At 42.4% G+C, this 22,290-nt stretch overlaps 1 protein-coding gene across 13 annotated transcripts in view; it reads right to left on the bottom strand.

Annotated features, from left to right (window-relative positions):
- CELF2 (CUGBP Elav-like family member 2) overlaps positions 1-22,290 on the bottom strand; it is a 577,644-nt gene that overhangs the window by 247,456 nt on the left and 307,898 nt on the right. For 2 of the 13 annotated variants that reach the window (XM_054819584.1, XM_054819623.1), the window contains exon 1: positions 9,304-9,577. The exons of 10 other annotated variants lie outside the window; for them this stretch is intronic. In XM_054819584.1, coding sequence (XP_054675559.1) covers positions 9,304-9,377 — 74 coding nt within the window. In that variant the 5' untranslated portion in view covers positions 9,378-9,577. Of the gene's footprint in view, positions 1-9,303; positions 9,578-22,290 lie in introns of those variants that run through there. One more of the 13 variants, XM_054819615.1, reaches the window with a different exon arrangement.

The raw sequence follows: 22,290 nt of genomic DNA, 5'->3' as shown, positions 1-22,290 counted from the left end.
ATCAGTCAGTGCTGTTGAAGACTGCTAGGACCAAACTAAGCCTTACAAGCAATGTTTCTGGCTGGAAAACAGATCTCACTTCTCCATGAATTACCGCATGTTTGCTCCAAAAGAAGGGTTTGCACAGGACATTAAAGAGTTGCTTCTATCTTACTTTACAATGACAGCTAGGAACCCTATGTCAACATCTACAGGGCAATGTTGTAATGGCCATTGTAGAAAAAAAAAAGCTCAAAAATACATAGGATCTGCCCCAAAGTCATTATGCTCTACAATATATAATACAGCACACGAAGCTTCATTCCATTCCAGTGAAATACCCCAGGAACAGCACAGGCATGAGCATCATAAGATATTATAACTCTGAGGTTTTTCTATCCTACACAGCTTTATCTTGAATATAAATAAATGCGGTCTCACAGGCAAGATACTAAGCTACACTTAAGCGATAATGAAATCAGGCAAAACCAATTGTTTTAAAAATCTGTGATACACTGTTGGACTTTCCGTGACTATATCCGAGCGCTGTTACGAAGCTGCTGCATTTAGTCTTTTCTCCACAGACGGCAAGCCAACTTAAAAGAAAAAGTTGTACTCTGTCTTCTGCAGCCAAACAATAGAGATGTACGTCGGTGAAAGCTGAGAGCCCTCAGGCGTTGAGATGAATCCTCCTCTCTGGCAAAGGGGAAGAGGTTGGTCAAGAACAAAAGAAACCCCCTGCCCCAACCTGAGATGTGTGAACATCCCTCAAAAGAATACACACCAAAATAAAATCGACTTATCTTCCACTCCATCATCGAGATAGCAACTCACTTGGCTAGCAAGGTAGAATAGTATCTGAAAAGTTAGTTGCCTCATGTTTCTGCGTTGAAGTTCACTCTGAAGCGAGCGATGGGAAAAAGACTGCGAAAAGCGTGTCTACGATTACAAATCATGGTTCAGAGCCGGACAGCCTGGCATGAGACGCAAAGCCCAGTATTATGTATTCCTCATTCAAGCCAAGCTCCTGTAAACCCAATGGAAGTTTGGCTTGGACATGGACCACAGGCTATGGTCGCTAATAAGGTACAGATAATAGTGCTTTACGTGTCCAGAGATGTTCTCTTTCTCTAAGAATTGCTTCACTTGTCATTTATTTTTCCACATCCTGCAAAATTAAATGCTATTTTTTTCCTCTTCCCCCTGGTCCCTTCCCACTCAATCCTGATCTCCAGAAGGAGTTGGCAACTCTGAACCTGCAGGAGAAAGCCAGTGCTCACCTTGCAATCCTAAAATTTCAGTGCTCCAAGGAAGGAGTTGCATTACACAAGTCAGTTTAGGACAATGGGAATAACTTTTGCAATCCCTGGAGAGATCACCTTGACCTATAGCTATCTCTTAATTAGGCACTTATGGTTTTGTGGTAAGATCTCTAAAGCAGCCACAAATCAGGATATTTTCAAGAACCAATTCTGAAGAATAAATTCGTACCTGAAGTATTAGTCACTGTAATTTCCTGAACTTAGCGCTCTCTTTTTTTTTTCCTTTTTTTTTTCTTTTTTTTTTAAACAGCAGAGGTGAAAGTAGTTTGGATAGGGAAGTTAAAGTAAGAAAAAAAGGTTTCTAAGCAACTAAATTTTGGAAGAAGAAATGAAAATGAATTTTAAAAAAAATATTGGAAGTTCATTTACTGACTAATGAAATGATCAACTTTTCTATATGTTTATACAGAAACACTGCAGAGGAAATAATGGTAGATTTTTTTTTTCCCCCCTGAAAGACATGACAAGGTGATCAAGTTTACCAAACTGCACAGTGAAATCAAGCAAAACCGCAGCCATCTAACTTGCAATTTCCACAGCATTTTGTATGGAAAGCAGGTACAGAATAGGGCTTTCTTTAAGCAATAGCCACTGGGTAGGGAGTGTGTTTGACAACGTTTCAGACTCCTAATGCTTGTTCTACAATCCATCTGTGGTAAAATATTAAAAATAAATAAAAGCATTTATTGATAAAGGGCATAGCCAGATGTCTCTCTCACCAGCAATGAATTGCAAGTGAAGGCTGACAGATCTAAGCAATTGAATGAGCCAGGAAAAAAAAAAAAAATAAAGAGAAGAAGGGAATAGATCACTTGGTTTTGTAGATTTTCAAATACAGTTATCCTCTGCCAGAAGTTAATAATTTTCAATTACCTGGGTTTGTTCCAGGCACTTATCTCACACCAGGCCAGGCACCATCAGCGCCCCCGGACCAAGTGCCACCAAGGTCTGGAGTCGATGACACAAGTGGTGGGTCACACAAGCTGCGGATTTTTTTTTTTTTTTTTTTTGCATCTCTGAGCAAGTTGGTGATGTGAAGCCATGAAGAAGCAAGAAATGGGAAGAGTGCATGTGTATCAAACAAGACAGTGTCATGCCTTTGGATTAAGAGGATGAGGGATCTTCATTATTTTTCAGGGTTATGAAACAAAAGGTAGCTCTTGTCAGCTGTGACTTGCAATGAGACTGGAACTGCTTCAAAGGACACATGATGTGGGAAGACAGCCCAAGAAAAAGCACGGTGTAGTCTGGGACAGAAAGGGTCGTAGTTGGTTCAAAAGGAACTACTTGTCCTCCCATCGTGGAGACACCCACCTAAACTGGGGGTGTGTAGCTGGGTATCTCCCATCTCTTACCCATACCTCAACTCCACCGTTGTCTAGGGGCCACTACGTTTGAAAGGGAAGAAACTGAACAAGTTGGAAACAAGCATCGCGATGAATTACCCCCACTACTGGGAGACAGTCAGTGTTAGGCCTTTCTGTCAGGACTATATCTCCTTTACGATGTTAACCTGCACGGAAGAAGGAAAACAATAATAATAGATATAAATCAGCAGATCGCTAATGCCATTTTCATGAAAAAGCAATGGCTGCATCTCTGAAATAACCATGGTCGTAAACTTTAAAACCCCAGAGTAAGATCCACAGAACAGTTTAAGAAATTAACAGAGACGTGAAGAATCATAAGCAAAAATACTCAGGTTGCTGCTGCTGTTTTTCTGGCAAACCTGAAGCGGCTCACCTTGCATAGGCTGACAGGGAAAGGACGGACACGAATTCCCTACATATTCCTTCGCAGAGGATGAGCGCATCCCGGGTGGCAGCGGGGTGAACTGGGCACAGCTGGACACGTTTCCTTCCTGCCAGACCACCCCGGGCACAGCTGGACACAACCGCATCCCTCCCAGCGGGGCTGGTGCACTCACAGGCACCGGGTAAACCTCTCCCCGGTCCCACGCCGTAAGCTCTTTACCTCAGGTACGGCAATATGCTGCACCTGATAGTAAGCAATGGGTAAACTCACAAAATACCACTTAGGAGGCCGACGTGGAGTCCTTCAGGCTGCTCTTGCACCAGTGTTTCTTTGGGAGCATTGCCTTGGAACTTGGCTTTGAGTTTTGCGTTGCCAGATAGGCAAGGGCAGCCAGGCAAGGGAGAAGCTGACCCAGGGCAGAGACCAGACTCAAGGTGCTCAGTCTTCTTCCGCTGAGTTGTAAAAGGCAGGAGAACATAGCTGTTCTTTTCAATATAAAGCGTTTTTTATATTTGTGTAAACCCACAGGAAAAAAAAAAAAATCAGGAACAGGCACTTTTGGTACAGTAGGCAACTCCTTTGTGAATTGGCTCATTTAGGCATTCATTTAAATACAGTAATTAAGATTTAACACAAAACAGAAGCTGCTTTCAGATGTCATTTTGAAGGCCAGATGATCTCTTCTTTATTAATATTATAATTTTAAACTATTGTCAGCTGATTTTTCAAGGATCAAGCTGTGAGCAAAGAGAATACACTGCTGAAGTGTGTCCTATTACGTAACACAGTCTCAATGAAAATGAGACATTGATTATAAATCTGCGATACAGAGGATGGATAAACTGCACAACTAAATCTCAGGGTGCTTTATCTGTACGATAGGAGAGAATTTATAGCTTCAGCATCTGCCATTCACCTTTTCTATTTAACGCCATATGGAAGAACACAACAGCGTTTAAAGCAACATATTTCTGAAAACCTTTACGAGAAAGCCAGCAGCTTACTGCAAATGAAAAATGAAATCCTGGAGGGAACACAAGTGCTTCTCTTCCTTTCCATAGGCATGCGGAACGCGGGAATGCGGGGGAAAGCAATTAAAGTATGATGATTCTAAAGGGGAATAATTATTTCACAATTACTTGAGAACATTACATTTATTGCTCTAATTAGTTTTTATTTTCCAAATAGGCATTCTTGTTCCTGCATTTTTCTTGCACCTATGAAGGTTTTTCCTGTTTTCCCACTTCTTTGCTAAGGAAAGCTCAGCCTCGCTCTCTACGTTTATGCTGTATTTTGTGACTTTAGCCTCTGGTTAACCTTGCCCCGCCACCAGTTTGTTTTAATCAAAGGAAACCATGTCAAGAGATGTAATATACTTTGCAATTATATGAACACACTATAGGAAACACAGTTTGTAGAAATGAAAAAGAAAATAATAAATCACCTCTCCGCTTTAAAAGGAAAGAGGTTTTTATATACTTAAACTAGAAGACAATAGCTTTTCTCTAGACAGGTATGTCTTGCCAAAGTGTGTTCCTTGCATTCCAGGAGCTTTTAAAAACGAAAAGATTTTGTACACCTTTTCCTTATATCAGTTGGGTCAAATATTTTTATATTAATCTATGAATTAATTATGAAATTTGAATAGTCCAAATGCTCATAAGATATCAAGCATCCTAAAGTGCCAATGAAATATTTAGAGTTATCAAAGTTTTTAAAGCAATCATAACTGATGATTAATTTGGATGATGAATACATGTGGGGGAGGCTTAAAAACTTGTGAGATCACATCACAGGAAGTGGAAGATATATTTAAATATTAATGTGCTAAGAGTTATTATAGGTTAAATACTGAATGGGGTTCTAGGCAGCTACTTGAAAAGTGAGGGGGAGAAGGACACCATGACATCATAATTACTTAATTGACATCCAAAGATTTATTTTCCTTCCTGAAGCTCTTTTTGTCAACCAACAGTGGAGAATTTTCTTCTTCTTTTGCTCTGCTTTCCCTCAGTAGTGGCCCAAGGAATCTGTCATGCAAGTAACTTAAGTAACAAGGCTTAACGCTTAAAATAAAGCTATTACTAAATCAAAGTTAGAATAAAATGCCAGTATAAGGATGAGGCTATGGACTTAAAAAACTGGCTGATACCCAGCTATCCATTTTCCTGTAGCAATTCATGGTTTTCATATTCTACATATTAAAAACCCCATATAGGTGAAAAATTATTTTTGACAATATGTTGAGTTTTCCCTGCAGTGAAGTTTAAAAAAAAAAAAAGTTACATTTATTACCTCCAGTTTACGCTTGAAAAAGCCCTGTTTTGCAGGTTTAATGCAGAAAGGGAAGTTTTGTTTTTTTAAAGTGCAAGAATGCCTCATGACTGATGACATCCCTTATTTATTAAACAATAAATACAAACAAAAAGTATTGAAAATTGATCTTCGCTGCCTTTTTAATCAGCATATTGCACATATATCTGATTTTGACTTATCTTGGATAAAAAGAGGCAGGAATTCAAAGACTAAATACTTTTACGCATAACTGCCACGGAACTCATGCAGTTGCATGTGGACTGCTTTAAGCACCATGTATTTTATTGACATTATACCCAGCTACCAAAAATTAAAGTCAAATTTGAATTTGTGTTGGTAATAAAAAACCCGCTATTAGTCATTTACATTAAAGGTAATCCCAGGCAGTGGAACGTGTAGCATGGAACTGAAAATCTTTGGTGGTATTGCAGAAATCAACGTGGGGGGTTACTATGATGAGTATTTAATCCTCAAAGCAACCACTTTACAACCATCCAGTTGGCATGTACATGTAAGTCAGTGAAATTACTAAGCAAATTACACTGAATTCACATTTTATAACCGCACTTAGTAACCATTAACCCTCTCCTACCCTGTCCAAATATACACACACACACACATTTCCACCTATATCTTTTCTTCGTGGTTGCTTCTTCCACACAGTTAACACACACAGGCCATGCATAACGTCAGTCAAACAATTTTGGATCCTTTAAGTAGAGCACTAACCAAGCGGGCAAGCATTTACAACGGCTAGAGCATCCAACTTGCCATCTGCCCTCAAGAAGAAAAGTCCATGCATCTTCATGCTTCATATCCTAGAGAGACTAATTTCCAATGCCATTTTATTAATGAATTTTTATTAGTAAAATTGCCATTCGATTACTAATCAGGTATGCTGATGCCATGCATATAGTTTAATTATACTAAATAGTCATGCTCAAAGTATCCGATGTTCTATTTTACTTATATTTAGCTAGGTAACAGCAGCAGCAAAATTTGGAAGAAAGCAACATTTAAGAGCAATTAACAGTCTCACAGAGATAAGAGCGTTTTAACTTTGACAACTATCAAGCTGGCAGTTAACTGTCACAATAGGTACGCACTGAAAACTAGTCCTTGAAAATTCTCTTTCTCTGTTGTTTGTTGAAAAAAAAATAATGCATGGTACTGAAAATAATTCCCTTTACAAAGAATTTGGAAATGTGTAAAGAATGGGAAGTGTAAGTGATATTACATGGTGCCAGTTTCCTAAAACATCTGATATGCCACTGCATTAAAAAAAAAATATAAAAAATATCTAGTTCTGCAAGTTTTTGCTGTGAAAGTGTTTTACATACATCTTGCTAATTACCTCACTCTAAAATAGGAAGTTCCTTTCTGCTAAAGACCAAACTAAGCTAAGCTCAATGGCTAGACCAGATGGCAAGGTTAAAAGTTTTGCGCGGCATCGTAACTTGGAGCACGTTCTGCGATGCCCTATGCCACCCCGCCGACCACTGCTGGCGTCTCGCTGCACGTCTGGGCTGGGCCAGCTAAAGGTGCCTACGTGCCCCTGACCCCTTACGCGTAATCAAACTGCATTCTCGTCAGCACTGATTAGTCCAGAGAGTTGGGGACTTGCAAATAAATGTATGTCACCGCTTGGCTAGAAGGACAAAACAAAGATGTTTTAAACAGTGAATCAGAGAGTTTTAGGAAGGCAGTGTAGCAAAGCTTCCACAGACTTTCTTTAGTTTCAAGATTATTTTTTTTAGGAATAGAAGTTTCCTTAGTTAATAGCAATTTAGCCTCGATATTAATTTGTATGCATGACACACGATCCCTTGAAATCATACATCTTCACAACTACTTAGATCAGCAGCAAAGCAAAGCAAAGCTTGGTTAATACAAGGAAGCACATCACAACACAACTACTGATGATGCAGAAGGTAAAGTTGTTTTTTTTCCTTCAAGAGATTACAAAGTCCCCTCCAAAATATATGAGGAACCAGCACCAAATCCTACAAGGATGTGTGTTTAACGATTTCATTCTTAAACTTCTGTGTTTAGAGATCCACTTAGAAGCTGACATCTCTCTAGAGTAATTTTTGTTTCTTCGGACACACATTAAGATCTGCGTCTGATGAACACCGACTGTGTTTCAAACTGTGTTAAAATATATTATGGACGTTTTCCAGAGAAGAGGAGTATAAAGATAGCAATGCAGAAGGAAGAGTTTGACACGGTGCTCCCCCCTCGAGGGGCAAGTTGAAGATAAAGTTATATAAGCCTAAGTGACAACAGGGCATCATCAGCTGCAGTTAATAGTGCCTTTGAGCTTGGAGATGTTTGTTAGCAGCATCTTTTCTGACTGCCTGGAAGGACAGCAGGTAGAAAGTCTAATCAAAGCAGAGACGCTGAAAACAAGGGAAGGCTCGGCTGTGGCAAGCCCCTACAGAGGGCTGCGAAGCAAGCGATACGAATGTTCAGCTGTAACTTTGTACCCTGACAAAGCCAAACCAAACCTACGCAATTTTTATGCAAAAAGGGAGAAATACAGCACCTTTTCCTGGTGCCAATAAACCCAGGGATCTTACAATGGCAAAAAGAAAACCAAAAATAGTGTAAGTCATCCACACCAAGTAGCTTCTCCCCTTGCCTCCTTCCCCTCTCCCACACACTTATTAAATCTCAGCTGCCCGAACAACTGCCCACCGCTGAATATCTCCGCGCAGAACGTTGCTGGCGCAAAAGAAACCGCTCCACCTTCGGAGAAAGTTTGCTTGCCAGTAAAGAAGGCAATAAAAGTCGGAATAGTCTTAGATGGGGGCACAGTATGCAACCTGATTTGTGCAAATCACAGGTGACAGTCTCTGCTGCACCCACGGGTTTATTTACACTTGTAACTTAAGCGCTGCCTCAACCAGAATAGCTCCAGTACAGAGTCAATGCCAAAGCCTCTCGCTTCATTCTAATGTAACTCAAACCACATTTGTCATCCTGATGAAAGAAGAAAAAGCAACAAAATAAAAGACATTTTGGATACCGTAAAAACGCAGCACAGCCCGCAGCCTTCGTATCTTTCAGCAAGTGACTATTTCCTCGTTCCTAGCTTTTTTTTTTTTTTTATATAAGGCTTAGGTTACCTGAAAATCCCTGTCAATTGGCAATGCCCAAGAGGATGATAATAGAAACTTTCAGATCAAGATTAATGGAGCAGAGACGGGCTAGGGGAATACTTCTCTTTCTGAAATTCCAGCATTCAGCGCCTTCCGATAAATCTTATCCCCAGTTCAACTGCATGTAAAACAACCATCCTCACCCTAATTAACACTCTCCGTGCCAGGCAGCTGCCTGGAACAGGATAAAACAAACAAACAAACAAGAGATCCCTGCTTTCTGTCTGGTCTTACTCCCAGGGGACGCTTAGCATTTAATTTGAATTTAAAAACTGATGAAGCTTTTGCAAGAGGGTTTTTATTCCGCCGGAGAAGGTAGCACGGGTGGGTCCGGGCTGGGTGCCGGGGACAAGTGTCTGTGGAGGAATTCCCGCTGGGCACGGAGGAGAGCGCGCTCAGTTGTGCGCGACCGCTGCGCGTTTCTCCACGTTGCATCAGCAGCACAGAAACCCCCCGCGCTTCCCCTGCCGCCCCTCGCCCGCCTTCACCGACCTGCCGGAATGCTGAACACCCGGCTGCCGCCCTTGGGGGAGGGGGGGGGGCATACGCCACACGGAGCCCACCAAGTGACTTGAGAAGGGGATGGGGGGGTGGAAATGGGGGGGGGGGGGGGACGACCCCTTCTCCTCCCGCGGAGGGGCGGACGGTGCGGGAGGGACGCGGCCGAAGCCCGGCGGCGGGGGCTCGGTGCCGAGGGGTTACCCGGACTCGGGGAGAGCGGGGCGGGGGGGGGGGGGGGGAAACCCGGCGGCAGCCCCGCCGCCACTTACATTCTGTCTGAGACCAGCAAGCGGCCGTCGACCATCATCTCCGGAAGGAAATCCAGCTTGAACGAAGAAGTCATGCTGGGCTCCGGGGGCGCCGCGGCGGTCTGGAGGGAGGATGCGGCGGGGCTCGGCGGATCCCACAACTGCGCCGGGCGGCGGAGAGGCAGGCACAGGTGCGGAGGCCTCCCCGCGGCAGCCGCCAGCCCCGGCAGTTGTCACATTTCTCTCCCCCTCTTGGTTTTTTCCGCCAATCCCCTCCGAAATCGACTGCTGAGGCAACTGTCGGTGGAGCGCCAGGTGCTGAGCGGGGAGGCGGAGCCATCTCCCCGCTGCGGCTCCCCGTTAACCCCTACGCCCCCGGCGGGGCCCGCCGCCCCGGGGAGAGGCCTAGCACCGCCACCGGGGGTGGGGGGCGCGCCCCCCGGGGCTCCCCGTGGCGAGGAGGTGTCGGGGCGTCGCCTGGCCCGTGGGCAGCGCCCGGCCAAACTTTGAGGGCGGCGGCGTGGGAGGGAGGGAGGGAGGGAAGAGCCCGCCGAGCCCCAGCGCCCGCCCGGCTGCCCCGGCAGCGCTGCCCCACGCTCACGTTTCGCGTGTGCACCCACGGCGTTGTAAAGGGGGGAGCATTGCCCCCGCGGAGTTAGCGGCCGGGCGCCGGAGGGAAACCCTCTGCTTCAATGTCTACGAGTGGTTGGAACAGACCCAGTTGTGCCCAGTACGGTAGGAAGGCGCAGTGCTGCCAAACTGGGAGCACTGGGAACACCGAGGCAGGTTGCTCAGCACGGGCTGTCTCTCCTCAAATTCCTGCCATTCAGACCTTGGCACCCATTAAACGCTCAAAGTGTTGTTACTGGCTGCCGAGAGACTAGCAGTAACTCTGTCCTCACTGATCAAAAATAGGCATTTAAATAAATAACGACGGTAAATCCTTCCTCACGTCCGTAACCTGCCAAAAACCCGTTCCCAACCCCGCTGCACTCGGAGTTGGCCGCAGCGAGCGCACACCACCAAGACAAAATTCCCCACACACAAATAGCTGGAGCCACCCCCACCCCACACCCCCCCCCCCCGCTACCGCCCCCTGAAAATCTGTATAAATTTTCCTTTGCATCTCCAAAACCTACTTGCTTCAATACAAAGCAGCTCCAGGCAAAAGAATATTAACATATTTACGAAGATTACTGGATGATCTGAGCAGTCTAGACAGACAAAACGTTTCTCGGCACTGTGTGTGCTTCTCCTTCTGAATCTCTCTCCAGGTTTTATAATTTGATTTGGTCTGGGTAATCAACACTTGGAAAAAAGTAACAAATGCAAATGAAAAACTACTAAACTTTTCAAAGAGTATTCTAAAATAAAATTAAATCGACCCATAAATAAATATGCTATCAGTCAGGCCAAGTTTTATTTAAATTTTGACCAGCAACGGTTTGATAATTAAAATACAGACCAGGTGAAATTTCAGAGTCCGGCTTATTGCACTAAGAGACTTTTCCATTTTAAACAGTTAAAAGGAAGAAAAACCCCTCAGGCTGCTAAAATTTTTGCCTACTTTGCAAGTCTAAAGAAAGAAAAGGTTCACTTGGCCCTCAGAGTAATCCCCGTAGGACAGCTGCAATCCTGAACAGATATCTATAGTGTTATTAATCTGCTCTGTTCTATATGTTCGCATACTGTCCTCATCACCATGGCACCTAAACATCCACAAAGAAATGCGCAAAGCAAAGCTATGACTCCTCTTTGGTAAATTAATGGCAATTCCTCCACGCCACCCATCCATCGCTGCGTAGGACTATACAGCGGCTAAAAAAAAAAAAAAAAAGTGCAAAGACGAAATAAAAGGAGAAACCAGCACAACTTTCTCCAGCTGGATGCAGCCACCTGGGTTTTGATCTGAGGCCTCCATGGTGGTTAATCCAGCCCAGAGCAGGGTTGGATTAACTTTCAATTTCAAAATCTTGCCACTGCAGAAGGGGCAGGTTTTAGCTCAGAAGAAATACGGGCAGCTCAGTGAGGATGAAGATATTCTTTTAAGTAAGAAGTCTCTACCCCCACTTCACCCAGCGCGGCTGGATCTGTACCTCTTCATCGTTTTTTTTTTTGATAAATGCTAAATCTAAGGGACTTCAGTCTCACCAGCCCGTCGCTTTTAAGGACCACAGTCCCACCGCTGCTGACTGAAAAGTGAATCTATGTTTTGCACAGGATGCAAAGCGAGGAGGAGGACAGAATCACAAATAATTTTGCTTAAAATCTGCACATGGAATAGTGAGATCTTTATAAATTCGCCCCATTTCACAAGGTGTAAGTGCTTAAAAATGCTTCATTAAAACGTATGTTCTTTTGAAATATTTATTTTCCTTTTAATTACATGTGAATTAGCTGGAAGAAGCTGTAGGGAAGCCCTCTTACTGACTTAAGCCTTCTCAGCAGTTTGTTAAATTCTAGCCTCAAATCCCTTGAGGGAATAGTGGATTCAAAGCAGCTTTTAATCATACTATAAGGAGGGTGAAGTAGTATGTAAGTAGGTCATAGAGAAAGCATTACAAGTGCATAGGTTATTGCTTTATTTAACAACTACAGTGTAACACACTTTTCAAAGCACATTTGCTTTTGCCATTTAAAAGTTAGAGGCAGGAACAGGGTCAAATGCAAAAAGAAACTCTCTCTATAAAAGATACTGAGATATGACTCAAGGAGAGCTTATAGGGAGAAACTGCATTCGAATAATTTGGTTCTCAAACATAAATTATGTAGTGTCTGTGTATGAACTAACTCTCGAATGCAGAGGGTAAGTGGTGAAAAACAAAATTTAAAAAAAAAAACAAACCAAACCCTGAATGTTTCACACTGGTACAGGCTCAGCTTTGTTATTTCTAATGTTCATACCAGCTTCTTGATCGGCACATGTTTGCAAAATAGCAACTTTTATTAAAAATGAAGGAAAAAAGGAAGCTTTGGTCCGTTACTGTAGTACAGAGGGAAGTGGGGAGGAGGAACGGCAAATGAAGCTGCATTAATTTTCACAGTATAAATCAGACAATAGATGTAAACACTGGCTTAGAGGAGCTGCGTTATTGCTGCGCTATCGCTGCCTGCCGATAGTAAGCTTTTTCAGCTGGTAGAGCATATGGCAGTTTTGAGGAAGGAACCTGGAATTTGGAATCAGCAATTCTTGGGCTTTAATCCTATTCCAGCTACAAATGTCGCCTCCTATCCATCCTCCTCTCGTTTCAGAGGCCCAGACCCCGCTTGCCCCCGCAGTCGCATCATTTACTCTTTGTGCCTCGGTTTCTCCGTACGTCTAAGCGGGGCAGATGAAGCGATTCCACCTCAAGCTTGCAGATTAGTCACCCTTCAAGTGGCTTTTAAAACACAAAGCTAGACGCAATTTCTCCAAACAACTCAACCTTTGAAAACCGAACACCTCTTCAGAGCAAAAAAAAAAAAAAACCAAAACCCAAAAAAACACCCCGCAAAAAGTTCAGCTGGAGAAAGACAGGTTGAGTGGTAGATTGCTGTCAAGCGTATGAGCTCACTCTGACATCACTGCCCGTGCCTCTCACTCAGCGAGTGACAAAGAGAGCAGACACCCCCTTCCCTTCCAGATACTGTGGCCCAATCCAGCGCGGAGCTCACATCACGTCCCCTCTCCAGACCCCCTCCTCACCCTTTCCTTAATTGCCATTCTTTTAATCAACTTGCCCCCCAGTCTTGGGCCAAGGAAATGCTACTGTTGGAAGCACTTCAAGGGAAAGTTTCCGAATGACTTCACTCTCTCCCAAGCCTGCGAGGCAGTATGAAGAGAGTTCAAATCCTCTGCTTTATTCCCCCCTAAGCCAATGAACATGCTCAGGATTCAGCTTATCTCTGGCATCAAAGCGAGTTTCTAACAGAGGCGGCAGAAGCAGAGCTCAGCGACGGCGGTGTAAATTTGGAGCGGGCTCAAATGACTTCAGTGGAATCGCTCAGGATCTTCCACTAATGCGAGGGGAAAAAGAAATCTGGTCCAGATAGCGTTAGTGAATGCAAATGAGGTGTTCGCTATCTTTCACAAAGAAATAACCTTCCAGGCAAACCACGAGCCTGGAAGTAGTAGCATGGCTAATAGCAGAGAATAATAGCGTTTTGGTTTGTGTGGTGGAACGTGAGCCTACCTGCCTATAAGTGAGGAAGCCCATCAGTTTTTAGGTTTTAGTAGCAGACTTCTGGAGGGACAAGAGAGGGGGAGGGAAAAAAGAAGGGGAAAAGAAAAAAAGGAAAAAAAAAAAGAGAAGAAAAAAAGCAAAGCACACGAGCACAAGTTACACAAAGCATTTGGGCAGAGCTAAAGAACGGTGTAAAAGCTGTAAGCAATTAAAGCAAAAAGCAGTGCATTTCTCTGAGTGGTGAAAAGTAATGGACCTGATTCTGTACCGGTTTACCGTTTGTGAAGATTTTGATTATTTGTAACGAATCCATCTTTGCCCGTTAGATCTAACATTGGAATAAAGTTTTTGCGTTATGAAGCCTTAACCTTTCAGAAAGGATTTTTTTATTTATGAAACCAAACGCACAACAGTCTTCATCATATTTTGAGAAATAAAACAATTTCCATATAACCGAAACCCTTTTAAAAAGAAAATTACATTATTGGTTAAAGCTGATCAATGAATTTTAAGTATTCAAATCCTAGCCGCTTGTGAGGCTCCCCCCCACTTCTGTAGGCTATTGTAGCTAATCAGTAATTTTCAGAAATAAACGTCATTTAAAATTAGCCCTGTGAAAAGGTACCTCAAATTAAGCATTTCTAGAACTTTCACTTGAAGCACATTGATATTATGTAAACTTGGTTGCTATAGTAAAACTTCCCACTCACTTTTTTTTTTTTCCCCCTTCCTATTTCATCCCACTGAAGAGGTGATTTCATCCCACTGTGGGTACACGGCCTTTGTTCCATTTTGCGGGTAATAACTCAATCTTTCCGAAAACAATTAGGCAAGATTTTATGGCACAAGGCAGACGCCACACGTGATGGAGAGCTTTTAGGAAAGTCCTTTAATTTGTTTTAATTTGGAGGAACACCCTACTTTTTGTTAATAGCATGCAAATACTTGGGATAGTCAATCACGACCCTCAGGTCCAATCCTGCGTAGTGCTGGTGCTGAGCAGGACCTGGCCAGTACCGTTTCCTCCAGCTGGGTTATTCATGGTGCTCAACACTATGTTTAGCAAATACTAAAGCAAAGTAGTAGCAAGTAAATATTTGCAAGACCAAGTCTGACCGTCCTGTTAGTTATGTCCAGCCCTATGGAAGGGCATCACGTTGACGTGTAGGTGTTGCCTTTCGGCAGTGCCTGTGCATACAGGCACACACCAGACCAAGGCTTTTGTCAACCGGGTCCTATCTCAACTTGACAACAGGCATTGATTGGGTTTTTTTCCTCTTTTCTTTTTGCTTTTTTATTTATTTTTATGAACTACCTTATCTTCTCCCCCGCTGACTGATTCCATCAGCAACCACTACCCAACCAGGAGAGAAACTGGGGCACTGCATGCACTGGGCAGACCTGATTTCCTACTAGACAGCAGGTTCATTATTTATGGTTAAAAAAGGCACCAGGTTTATTATTTATGGTTAAAAAAGGCACCTTTCCAAACAACCCTGGAAGAGGGAACTTAATATTATTTGATTTGGCTATTACATTATCTAGTATAGTCTTGCATTACTGAGGATAGGAGGAATCACACGTGTGGTGCTCTTGTCTGTGTTGCTCCATCCTCAGAATATGCAAGAGCCCCACTTTTACACCTTCACAGGGCAGGGGAAAAAGCCCACCATAACAAAAAAACCTCCTCCCCCCACCCAAACCCACAGGAACAACTCCTAGGAGACACAAAACCCTCCCTCATTTTATATAAAGTTGAGATTTCTGAAGAATTTTGCCCAGCTAGCGAGGCTGGTTATTGGGAGAGAGGCAGGATCAGGGAAGGGGATGGTGAGGATGGGTGGAATACAGCAAAAGGCTGGATCAGGAGGCAATGCTGGAGGGCAGCTCCAACTCCAACAGCCATGGGCAAAGGCAGGTGTGAAGTTCAAAGGTGGCATCAGCAAGGCAAGAGGATGGGTAAGGAACATCAAAAGAGACAGGAAGCCAAAAGTAGACTTATTTAAAAAAAAAAAAAAAGAAATCTGGAGAGTTTATAACGATATCTGAATTAGCCTACTGCACTCCACTCCTAACAGCAGGATCTTCAGAAGGTTAACCTCCATCTTCCGTTCTTCACTTCACTTCTACCATGTGGGTTTTTTCCCTTTTCACTGCAAACGATTGGATCTCAACTTCCGCTCAAATTGTAACATCTTTAAGGTAAGAAATTTCACAGGTCTTTTTTTCACTTGTTCATGAAGTGCCTAGCATACATCTTTGTCCTCAAAAATAACAAACAATCACCCCGCTAATATGTAAAGTAACTATCTTTCTTTGACATCATTATTTCCTGCAGACAGAACCCATTAAACTTTAGACATGAAGGATGGAAAGAAGAGGCTCCTGCAGTAACTGTAAGGCATTCAAACATGCACCGTGCCTGGTTCGGCCTCTTTTTCCCCCCTTGAATGCACATGTAAGAATTGCCACATAGGTCAGATCCAAAGGTCCACCTAGTCCGTGACCCTGCTTCTGATGATGGCTTGTAATGGATGCAAAGGGCATGTGTACGGCAAACGCATTGTGATCCTTCCCACCTTCCAGCAAACCATGGCTGAGGGACTTCCTAGAGTCAAGGACTGCATCCGAACCAAGATGTTTAACAACAGGCTCAAAATCGCTGATTCCATTTTTCCCCCAAATTCTCTCTCTGAAAGGAACATTGATGAAGTCATATGTTTATTACTCCCAGAGCTGCCTGTTAGACGAGCTGTTCTTAACAATTTCAGAGGTTTGGGGCTCGGTACAACGAATATGAGCATTGGCTTTCACTTCTGAAGCAAAACGTGAAAACCAACTTTGTTTTTAACGTGGAATGTTTCACTTCAGTAGAGTCACAATAATTCATCTGCAACTTTTTTTAAAAAAAACTCCAAACCCATTGATAACACAATTTTGTAAGGGAAAAATGCTGAAACCACGAGGTTCCAAGGGCAGGCATCTAGTTTGGCATCCTTTTGTCAGGATGACTCTTTAAGAAAAATTTTGGCCACTTTGGATTGCTGGATTCGGGGGGCGGGGGTTAACTGAGTTAAATGTATGTTCATCAGCCGTGCACAGACAAATCTCCATATGATTCACTGGAGCAGCACTGCAGAACACCTGATGTTGCCGATGCAGTTCTGTTAGTGTTTTGTTATTTTTAAGGGGGGTTATATAACTCTCTCATTAAAATTAAATGTGGGCTGAAATGATGCAGGCAAATTCTCAAGCTTTAGAGTGAGCTTCTTCCTCACAGTTCAGCTGAAAATAGATCATTTTTAGGCAGAAGAGAAGGAAAATGAAACCAAGAGGTTGTTACAGTTGAAAATCGAGTCTCCAAGAATTTAAGTTTTCTGATAATTCACCGTTTCCTTTCTAGAGGGCCTCAATTCTTCAGATGCTGACCTGCAGCTTCCAGGGAGAGCAGGTGCAGGATTTGAATCTTAAATTCACTCCGCAACACAGCTATCGTATCATCCACAGCTATCTACGCTTGCAAGGTTCCATTTCCAGATGATCTACATTCAGGTGCCCTTGCTTTTCTCTTCACTCCTCTATTTCTCTAAAAGGGATAGCAAATTCCCATATCCTCGCTCTGATTTTCTACCTTTTTTTTTTTTCCCCCCTCCAACCCTCTGCTCTATCTTCCTCCCAGTGACAGACTGTTGTCTGGCATCCTCAGAGGCTGCTCTTGAAGATGACCTGCTGATTTGCTGCCATGGGAACTCCAGAGCGAGGACAGCATTTACCCCTCGCACACCGAAGGGCACAAGCAACGCTTCCCGATGCCACCCCTTCTCACCACTAAAAGTTTGCCCTCCTCTATTTCTGAAGCCTCGCAGGGACGTCGGAAAGCTGTGCCTTAAATAACGAGAGTGCTGCAGCCTCTCCAGCGTCCGGCAGCAGCCGCTGCTGAATTATTCGGAGGAAGGTGAAAAAGTCTAATAGCGTATGGGAGCATGCAAATTGCTTTTCAAAACTAGTGGAGAAAAAGCTTAGGCAGCAAAGCGTAAGACTCCGGAAAAACCCTCTCTGATGTCAGGCAGAAAGCAGTATCTTCGTCTAAGTGCCATACCTAAAACTTCCTAAGCAATTTTATTGGCAACCCTCTTCCTTTGAATCAGAGAGAGTTAACTTAAAATTAGGTTATTTTACCCAAAAAAGGGACGCAGGCTAACACATCAGCCAGAGAGTACGCTACGTGGAGAGACAAGCAAGTAATTCTCTCCATTCCCCACCCCCAAACGCAATTTTGGGTGTTTTAATTGAAATGGGAGGATCATTTTTACTTGGCTGCATTTTGCAGGGCAGCTTGTGATCCGCACTGTCTCAGTTGTGGCAGTGCACTGCCCGGTTTACAGACCAACGATACTTTCCTACAAGCACCGGCTCAGAAGAGCCTAATCTGGTAATGTGGGCTTAATGCATAATATAATTTCACGAACCACCTAGAAACGGAGTGCAAATTTGGGAGCCGATGCTTTCCAGAAATGTCAATTTAGCCATTAGTTCAGACACCCTGAAGATGGATCTGTCTGATATTAGCCCACGAAATGGTCACTGATCCTTCGACTAGCAGAGAAAATAAAGTTGTGCGTGAGGACGGCTAAAATCCTTTTACATCCTGCCCGAGCTGATTAGTAGTTATGTTATCTCAGTCTCAAGACCGGAGTGAGAGATGAGAAAATCAGGGTCCGGATCAAGATTTACCCCAAATTTGAGAAAATTCCTTCCGCTTTCCATCCAATATAGTTAACCTTCAGCGCATCATTAACTTGCGAAGAACAGTATTAAAGCGACTTTAATTGACACATTTACTTCCGCCGCAGGGTGAAATAACACAAAAGCAAAACAGACAAACAAACAAACAAACAAAACCCCAAAAAAAGCTTTTTTTGCCACGGCAAGTGTTAGAGAAAAAAAAATAAATAAAAAAATCCCATTTTTATTTCCTCTGTGAGGATGCCAGCAGTCCTGTTTCATAAACTCCAGTGATTCATCACCATCCCAGGCAGCCAATGATTCCGCAGGTCAAGTAGAAATGGGCTGTAGAGCCAGCAACTCCTGCTGCCCCGATAATGCATGTCATTCCAGGCATGGCGACATGCTTTCTCACCAGCTGCCATTTTCAGTTACCTTTTCTATGGCTGACATACAAGTAAATGTGTTGGAAGCAGTAAAACAGTCATAGGAAAGCAGTTGCAAAGATAAATAGCACCTGCACATGATAATCTCTAATGTCATTAGAGAGGAAAGAAGGATGTGTGTTGAAATGGAATTTCTTTCTTCTGAAAGCACCGCTTGACTTTGGGGAGTTTATGGGAGCGTGTGCGCGTGACTGAGAGGGGGGTTTGTGGGTGGTTTTGGTTTTTGTTTTTTTTTTTTTTTTTCCCTTGAATAAACATTCAGACATTCGTCTTGGTTATAAACTCAATAGATATAACTAGGGGGAAAGGGAAAAGAAAAACTAAACCACCCAGCATTAAAGAAAAAAATCTCGCAATTCACCTGCGAGAAAGATTTTGTATAGCTAGATTGTGCTTGAATGCAGTAATGCTCACTTTAAGAAACACAACTGCTCTAATTAAGGGAAAAGAAAAGGATTTTCTTCAGTCGTTTCTTTTCAGTCTTTATTCCTTATCATCAAACTCAAATTTCATGAACTACTTGTTCAATAACTGTCCTCTGAATTACATGTAGTTTAATACTCTTTTTGCTGATGGAAACTGAGTGGGAGTTTTGAGGGCACAGGACTATAGACATAAACACCCTCAATGAAAAAAGATGTTTCAAGGTATGGGCACACGTGTGCGTGTACAGATGCACACAGATGTGTACCTGCGTATTAGATACAGAGCATGTGGAATTTATGGACATATACCATGTAAACACCCCATGCCTGCACACAAATGGTGAAAAAAAAAAAAAACCCAAAACCCCAAACCTGTTCCAAATAACAGTGCTGGAGCAAGATTTCAACTGCATAGGATTATCCATATTAATTTATGGTAATCTACAAATGAATGCTGGAGAGACAGCACAGGTTATCCAGAATGGTACTTGCATTTAATGAGAAGCTACCACAAAATATCTTCAAGACAGATTTAGTTGCATCTTCTAATACTCTGTGAATTAATATCATGCAAAACACAAAGTACGAGCGGTGTTTCCCCTTTGGAACAACTGGCTCTTGAAATGCCAAAGCAAAGCCAAGCTTTTCTCGCCATGCAAAGTCCTCTTAGACATCTTGCTTTCAGATTTCATCAACTTAGGTGTTTTCAGGGCTGTAAGCAGTGAACTTTCCATCAGCAGCATCTTCAGCTAATTAACCCTCCTGATTACAATAATTAGTATTGATTCACTCCTGAATGACTTCTTAAGTATTCAAGCACAATCTACACTTGCAGTAAAACTTCTAGATATGAATATTAATTGAATGCTCTCCTTTGTTTTTCAGCCCCAAAGGTATAGTTTGCAATCTTATATACTTAAATTTGATAACAGAAACACTTCATTTTTATTCTCATTTAACAAAGAGAATATTAACATGTTGATGTTAGAGACTGTGGTTCATGAATCTGAAAAAATAATATATATATAGACAAAGACTCCAGGCTAAATAAATAAATATAATTCACTTCCATTTCCTATGGCGGCATGGAAAGCCAGTTCCCAGGTTAAGACCTATCCTGCTCTGACAGACAGGACCGGGGACGGTCTTTCTTTTCGACTTTACACCTGGTCATTGCAAGAACAAGTAACAACTCGCGGAGAGTCTGAATTAGCTCTCTTAGCGCTGCGGTGGAAACAGCCGTTGCCAAGTTTGACAACTGCGAGGCACCGCGTCGCTTTGTGAATGGGTGCGATTCAAACCAGGTGATGCCAAGGACGCCTCCGATGGGCATGCAGAAGGTCTCTAAACCTATATATTCTCTCAAAAGCCGACACTTTTATTAATAAAAGCATGCAAAGAAATGGCTTGTGTTACAGATTTGCTGCACCTCCTTTGATGTTAATAATAATTGTTATGGCTCAAAAAGCAATATTTCAGTAAATATGCAGAGAAAGATTTTTTTTTTTTTGGAGTAGGGTTCACACAGAATAATTCAAAAATTAGTCTTTGATGTGAACGCAATGTCAGAAAATACCCTTGGAAAAGAACAAAGTAATTGGCGAGCCAAGACAAAAATCTGTGGTATCTGTATTTTATGCGGCATTTCATCTGAAAACATAGCAACTACTGTAAGTTTACTATGAACTCACCTGTGAGAAGAGGGCTTAGGAAACACTTTTAGTATTGAACAGTCCTTAAAAGCGATGGTTGGGTAGGTGGCTGGTGGTGTCTGCTACAAAAGTGGCATTGACCCTACTCTGGGCATTCCCTAAAGGGGCTTTTCCACGTAACCGACAGCGAGGGATTCACTTTATTGCCACTCACAAAGGGCAGCAGCTGCTAGAACGCCTGGGCTGAAGGAGGAGAACTTGATTTAAAAAAAAAATAAAAATCCCCCCTCTCCAGTTCCGGCAGAGCAGAGCAGTTGTGAACGAGTTAATGTTTGTCTCGAAAGAAGTTCTTCCAAGAAAGTGAATTATAGCATGGTCCCATTCTATTAACCACCGTCCTCGCTTTCTTCGTGTTTATGCACAACACGCAGCATGCAAGTTCTACCTGATAATCCATGACCTCTAGGCTTCTAGCGTATTTTATGCGATATTACCTTTTTGTTCACGTAAACTCTTTCCTATTGATTTATACCATCTCAACACACGAGGGAAGGAGACGCAACTACAATTAAAAATTGCAAAAAAGCACAGCAAGTACTCAGAGTCTCCCCATAAAACGTTTTTTTGTTGTTGTTGTTGAAAATACATGCTTTAGAGATCTCTGACCGCTACCAATAAATCTTTAATGTCTTTTTTTTCTGTTATTTAAGGGGTCCAAGAGACCCCCCTCAACTCATATAAATCATGCACCAGAATCCAGTTTAAAAAAAAAAAGCACAAAGCCCCTACAATTACTTAATCTAAGCAAAAAATAGAAACCACTGATAAATATCTCTCTTTACTCTCAGAAAATGACTACAATTATTGCTAAAAGTAATATATTTACTTAACGTGTAAAGTATCTAAAGACTTTAAACAGTTTCAGAAACTCCACAGACTGATGTCAATTCATTTTATTTTAGACACAGGCTGCTGTCCAAGTAGTAACTCAAAATGTTTCAAAAGCTTTATAACAATTTCTTTTCATAATGCATAAGGTACATGAGCATATTGCCAAATTCAAACCCAAAATTGTTAACTGTTCTAATGCTAAACTACGGCTGTCTAAACAGAAAGATAATTCATGAAATGTCATATGAATAATTTGTTAGATTTTGGGATAGGAATCATCCAGGGAAATTATTCTGCCTGACCTTAAAAATTCTTAACGTATGCTAATAGCTGGATTATAAAAATGGAAAGTAGCATGGGCTCCCACTTTGAGATCTGATTTATCATTTTTATTGCATTTTCATTACCTAAACAAAATTAGAAACAGTATCTTCAAAACAGCAGTTAAAGTTGATATGATCAGGCATAAAATCCGGCAAGGGCACATTTGGCAACTCTCTATTTGCCAGACTGACAGCCGTATTGTAAGCTTTCAGAATCAATAAGTTTTCTCGCCACAGTTAAAGGAGAGGTTAGTAATAAATCTCCAACTTAATGCAATAGGCATAATTGTGAGATGCAAACCTCCCCCTCCCTGCACTATTAGCAGCAGATAACAAATGAAACGACCGTCACAAAACAGGCAATACGCTTCATATTCTACCGT

This window comes from Grus americana, chromosome 1 (assembly GCF_028858705.1).
Source record: "Grus americana isolate bGruAme1 chromosome 1, bGruAme1.mat, whole genome shotgun sequence".
NCBI classification, from domain to species: Eukaryota; Metazoa; Chordata; class Aves; order Gruiformes; family Gruidae; genus Grus; species Grus americana.
This window is presented reverse-complemented; position numbering and strand designations above follow the sequence as displayed.